The following is a 6,621-nucleotide window of genomic DNA, read 5'->3' as shown; positions in this document are numbered from 1 at the left end:
CCTAAGAACACTTTCTTTTGGTCTCCTCACGTCAAGAGTCTAACCTAAGAACATCTTCTTTTGGTCTCCTCACGTAGATCCCATACCTAAGAACATCTTCTTTTGGTCTCCTCACGTAGATCCCATCTAGTCAAGGTTTGTGGCTAAATTCACTCCCACTCTACCTTAAGGAAAAATGCACTTAATTTCTCCAAAGATAGCTTTTGAGCCACAAACAATGATGGTGAAGGAGGAAAACATTTCACATGTCAACTTATAGTGATATATTTGAGACATATTGAAAAGATAATTTAGACTAGACGATTCAAATTTGATAGGTGTATCAAATAGGGTTGGTAACGTTCCCTAATGTGAGTTCAATAACTCAACATAACTTCATAATTGATCTTACATAAATAAGTTGTGACTTTTAGTCACAATCGCATAAGGAGAATCGAATTCATAGCTTATGGACATATAATGATTCAATCATTATATTTGTCTACATGATCAATTTAAGTCGATATAATCTTATGTTTCTCGATGCAAGTAGTGTATGATAACAACTTTTAGAACAAGTGATACGATAAGTGGAGTGGAGTGACTTGGGATGCAAACCAAGTCACCAATATCCAAAATACAACCATTGTTTAAAGGAAACAAACAAATTTCCAAGTCGAACGAGGAAATTAAAAGGAGTTCTAAAAGCCAAAATACAACACGATAATAAAGACAAAGCAAAATAAGGCCAAGCTTCCATAGATCTAGCACCATGGGCGGCTACATATAGCTTCCCTCAAGATCTTCTAGGCTTGTTTTTCTTTGCCTTTGTCCATGCTAGGATGCCCTAATTACAATAAAAAGGGTGATCATCACAGCTTGTATCAAAATACCAAAGTTGAGATCGAAACAAAAAGATAGGGATAGTTATTTACCCACTGGAACAATCTTTCCAGCTTTGATATCGCCAAGATACTTTGGACAATTCCTCTTCCAATGTCTAATACCATTACAATAGTGGCATTTGTCCTCGGAGGAGGCACCCCTTTTGGACTTAGAGGAGCTAGCTTCAAAAGCCTTCCCTTTGCCCTTGTTGGGAGTTGGCTTCTTTCCCTTGTTGCCACCTTTCTTAAATTTTCCTTTGCTCTTTTGATTAATGTTGAGCACATCCTTGGTGGTACTAACATTTAGCCTCATGTCCCTCTCGGCTTGCACCAGCATTTTGTGCAATTCATCGAGGGAAACTTTCAAGTTTTGCATATTAAAATTCACCCTGAATTGTACATATGCCTTAACCTTGTTCAAGGAATGAAGAATTCGGTCAATGATGAGTTCCTCGGGAATTTCTACCTTTTGTATTTTTAAAGTCTCAACATGCTCCATTAACTTGAGCACATGAGGGCTAACGTTTTTGCCCTCCTTGATATTGAGATCAAAAAATGCGGATGCCGCTTCATATTGTATGATCCTTGGAGCTTGTGAAAACATGGTCACAAGCTTCGTATAGATCTCATATGTGGTGCTAATCTTTATAGCACTTCTTTGGAGATCGGCCTCCATAGAGAAGATCAACACATTTTTTATCGCGGCCGACTCCTTTTGGTAAGTCTCATAGGCTTGCCTAGCGGCGGGAGTAGACCTTGCGGTAGGTGTGGCGGGAGAGACCTCGGTGAGGTAACGAAGCTTGTCGTCACCCTCCGCGGCCAAACGGAGTTGTGCATCCCAATCGGCGAAGTTGGACCCATTCTTTTCTAATTTACAACGATCCATGAAGGATCGGAGCCAAGAAACATTGGTGAGAGTGTTTGAGCTAGTGTTGGTGGATGAATTTGGAGTTGTCATTGCAATTGAGAAAACAATATTGACTACAAAAAGAAGTGAAGGAAATTAATAAATATTTATCGTTTTAATAATACTTGTAAACATTTTAAACAAGTTTTAAGCATTTATATAGTGACCTCTACCCAACTATTATAAATGATCCCGAGATCCAAATTCATATTAACTCGGGCACGATGAGCCGATTCATCCCTAATCAATATAATTCGGTGGATTAACTCTTTAATCGAATCTACTTCTAGAACTCTCGGTCGATAAAATTACTTTAATATTTATCTTAAGCCCGGAACACATGCGGCTACAGTCGCGAATACTTCCGTTGAGCTCAATCCAAATTTCGATGTAATAACAATTTACTACCCACTTACCCAACGTAACAAATTTAGCACCCCGGTGAGCCGAGCCTACTTCCTTATGAAATTGGGAATCATGGTTCTACTATTTGGTAAGGCTAATTCTCAATTATTATTTAGTGAGAGGTCTTGTCAATTTATTATCTATCTTGTTTTAAGTGAACTAATGCGGTGAACTACGATAATTATAATTGACACGGTCGAAGACTCGATAAAACATAATATGCATGTGTAGTTATGACGATTTGGCTATGCATGCAAACATATAAAACAAATGCAAAGCAAAGCAATAAAATCCTAGTATGGCCTTCCTAAAATAGTAAATCTAATAAACTATTTACAAATTCAGAAACCAACTCCTTTGGTCCCTTGAACTTGATTTGGCACGCACTCCAAGGCAACACCATCTTTATCGGAACGCCTTTCCGAATGGCACCGTCTTCAAGGATCTCCGGGATAAATAAATTACATAGCTTTTCTACTTTATACATTATAAAAACAAAAACAAAAATAATAATAAAAGTGATACGAGATCACATTAGTTACAACCGAATCGATATCCCCATTCATTTCGGGAAATATCAATTAAAAACTAAAGCCATACTAAGTATAAATTACATAATTCAAAATTAAATAAAAATAAAACATGACATTCATACTAAAATTGCAGCATTAATATATGTATGAAACATGCCATGTGATGTGCCAAATCGCCCTATTTAAGCTAATATCGTATATTTGGTCCGGTTTTATGGATAGTTGCGATTATTAACTTGTTTTTTTTTTGGTGAAATGTGAATTATATTAGAATAATTATAAAAGTTTGGAGTACATAGTCACCAATACATCAAACATTATGACACCATCTGACTTATACATTAACTCAAACTAGTCCACGGTGTCCAAACCATCTGTTGGAATTTAGTCCCCCATGTAATACATTGTCCACGATGCTGAACATCAGTTTTTACCTTAGCAACAACCAGAGCAGGCCGTGGAACCCTGAGATCGACTCTACATAAGTTCCGTGCATGCCATATATGATATATCAACGCAAGAATAGCATCAAAGACTATCTGTTTCTTCATCAGTGACCTGCAAGCCAATGTATGCTCCACTCCAAAATGCCCACATTAGGCATATTGATCCCCACCCAAGTTTTCAGAGCACTCCAGCACATTGCACTGAACACACATTCATATAAAATATGTTGATGAGTCTCAATATGATTCAAACATAGATCACATCTCCCATCAGTAATAATCCCATATTTGAGAAGTCTATCTTTGGTCATGAGGTTCTGCTGGACAGCAAGCCAGCCAATGAAGGCATGTTTAGGAGAGTTAACTTTGTTCCAAATCAGAGGATACCAAGGCACTTTAATCTGACTACCTTGCAGCCAAGTGTACCCCTTAGCAGCTGAGTAAATATTCTGCTCATTCCAAAAACCGGTACAGAAACTATCTTTCATTTTGTCCTTAGTTTTGCAGATCATCCGCCAAGACCAGCTTGAATGAATAGGAGGTGTATAGGTAAGCCAATCCTGCCCTTTGATGTAAATATGGTTAACCCATTTAATCCACATATGGTCAGCCTTGGACACCAACCACCAGACAAATTTACCTAGCATAGCCAGATTCCAATTCCTGCCGTGCATAATTCCAAGTCCCCCATGTTTCCTGTCTCTGCAAATTTTCTCCCATGCAACATTAGGCATTTTATGGAACTGCTCTGAACCTCCCAACAAATAATTCCTGCAGATCCTCTCAATTCTGTCCAGAACAGTCACAGGAAAAAGAAAAATACGAGCCCAGAAATTATGCAACTGAGTCAAAACAGCTTGAACAAGGACCAGTCTTTCAGCATAGCTAAGCTTCCTGGCACCCCATCCTCTAATTCTCATTACCACTTTATCCACTAGCCTTGAACAATCTCCTATGGCCATTCTTTTATGAGAGATAGGTATCCCTAGGTATCTAAAAGGGAAATGTCCCTCTCTAAAGCTAGAAATGTTAAGTATATAGTGAACCTCCTCATCTCTCATCCCATTAAAGTAAATATCAGATTTCTCACTATTCATTACCAACCCAGAGGCCATGGAAAAGGTAGCAAAGGCTCTAAGAATAACTATGATAGAGGTCCTGTCACCTCTGCAGAACATTAGGAGATCATCTGCAAAGCACAGATGAGTCAACCTAAGTGATCTACATAGAGGATGAAAAGTAAATTCCATAGAGTTAGTTACTTCAGCAAGAATTATTATTAATTATTAACTTATTAAAATCACACAATATTACATAAATTAAATCTATGTCCAAGTTAATTACCCCAACCGTTTTCACTAAATATTTGACAATAATTCAACTTGATATTTTATTATTGCTCTTTAAACACTTTTATTCATAATAATAAAGAAATAATTCCCAATAAGTCATAAAAATTCGAAAATTTCAAAATCATAATTTTGTATATTCTGAAAATTCTCAACATTGCAAAATTTTAATAAAAAATTGCCCACAAAATATATTCAACTTATTTCACAAATAAATCGCATAATACGTAACTTTAACCCCTTAATTCCAAATTAAACATAAAATTATGTAAAAAATCAAAATTAAAATTTTGGATACTCTATATAAATTTCTATAACTTGGAAATGACAAATTTTCAAGCCCAAAAATCGAATTTACAATTATGACTATTTAAAGTTGCTATTTATCAATTTTACAATATAAAAATCAATAAACATCCAAATCAAATGAAATTTGACATGCAACTTTAGATCTGATGTTCATATCATATATACAACTTTGGGAAAAAATTTCATGCCATAAAATTTATTTTAGCTATTTTTGCTAAAATAGTCAATATTTAAATGATTTTTACATCTAAAAATCATAAATCATGCAAAATAAAACCATTTTACCTCAAAATTTACATACAGTGTGTAAATATTACATGTGATAACATACTAAAATTTCATAGGTAGAAACGAAGTCTAACTAATTTTAACCAAAATACCTCCATTTAATCCATTTTTATCATGTAAAAATCATAAAACATGCAATATAAAACAATTTTATACGAAATTTTACATACAATAAGTAAAATATGCATGTGAGGTCGTGTTAAAATTTCAAGGTCAGAATCATAGTCTAACATATTTTAGTATTTAAAAGTCATTTTACCAAATAAAATGTAATAAAAATACTAAAAATAAATTAAAGAGCAATATTTATACCATAAATCATCAAAAATGCCCTAAAATCAATTTAGGACCAGAATGTTATTCATGCAAAAATTTCGTGATATTTATCCTCATAAATCACAAATTTCAAGTTTTATATGTTAACATTTTAACTCGGAAAAACAATGACCGATTATGCATGCAACAACCATTGCTCTGATACCAATTGAAAGATTCAGTAACCTCTTATTAGACACTTCTAATAACTTTATTAATTTAGTTTAGTCATAAACTAATTAGATCTTATGCATGCATAACAATAAAATACAAAGTAAGAAGAAAATCGGTCTACTTACATTGAGGGCCGAAAGGATATACTAATTGGACACCTTCCTAATTAGTCTTCTTAAGAAAATTCTAGTGCTCCAAAAAAAACCTTAGATCCAATGGTAGGATCTACTCCTCAAGGAATTGTACCAAGGTAATCACCCTTAATTCATATGCTAATTTAAATACTAGAAATTAGAATATGAGCCCTTAAAATTTTAACTAATATTGTTGTATACTACTTCTAGTAATGGTGGAATAATATTAGTGATTTTGAGTTTTTCTTTCTTATTAGTTCTTCACAAGATCTAGAGAGAATATGGAAAAATTATCAATATAATTATTTGTAAGAATGAATAATGAATAAGAAGAGAAAAACTTCTCATCTTTTACATAGGGTGGCCGGGTGGTATAGGGGAAGAGTGCCCAATGCTTTTTCAAGTTGATCTTCTCAAGAGTCTAGGCATGCAACCCTATGATTAGTAGGGTATGATTGTGTTCCCTTTAGTTAAATGAACAAAGCACAACCATCCCCTATACTCCTCATTTACACGGCACACATAGATAAAATGGGTCCATTTTAAGTTTGTCAATTGTCAATTTGTGTAGTGTGACATATTGGACATGTTACTAGACATGTTTCTTAATAATGCATTTTTAACTTATTAAAAATCATTATATAAACAAAATAAATCACATACAAAAATTAACTAGTAATTCATGATTACAAGTACTTAAAATGGGTCATATAATTATAAATCACAACAACTTGTATTTATAATAAACCATTCATTCTTATTTTAATTGTTTCATAAACAATAAATATACCTAAGTAATAAAACAATTTAAATTACTTAGACCGAATCTTATTTAATCGAATTACAATAAGATACGAATTCTCACTCACAAAATCATTTGTTCAATTTTAAGGAATTA

General features: G+C 33.9%; 1 protein-coding gene across 1 annotated transcript; it reads right to left on the bottom strand.

Annotated features, from left to right (window-relative positions):
* Nucleotides 1–3,258: 3,258 nt before the first annotated feature.
* LOC141651687 (uncharacterized) lies at nt 3,259–4,404 on the bottom strand. The gene has a single exon (XM_074459387.1). The coding sequence runs from the start codon at nt 4,402–4,404 to the stop codon at nt 3,259–3,261; it is 1,146 nt and encodes a 381-aa protein (XP_074315488.1).
* Between the last annotated feature and the right edge of the window lie 2,217 nt (nt 4,405–6,621).

This window comes from Silene latifolia, chromosome 4, assembly GCF_048544455.1.
Source record: "Silene latifolia isolate original U9 population chromosome 4, ASM4854445v1, whole genome shotgun sequence".
Lineage (NCBI taxonomy): Eukaryota > Viridiplantae > Streptophyta > Magnoliopsida > Caryophyllales > Caryophyllaceae > Silene > Silene latifolia.
The sequence above is the reverse complement of the archived record's forward strand: the minus strand, read 5'-3'. Positions and strand labels throughout refer to the sequence as shown.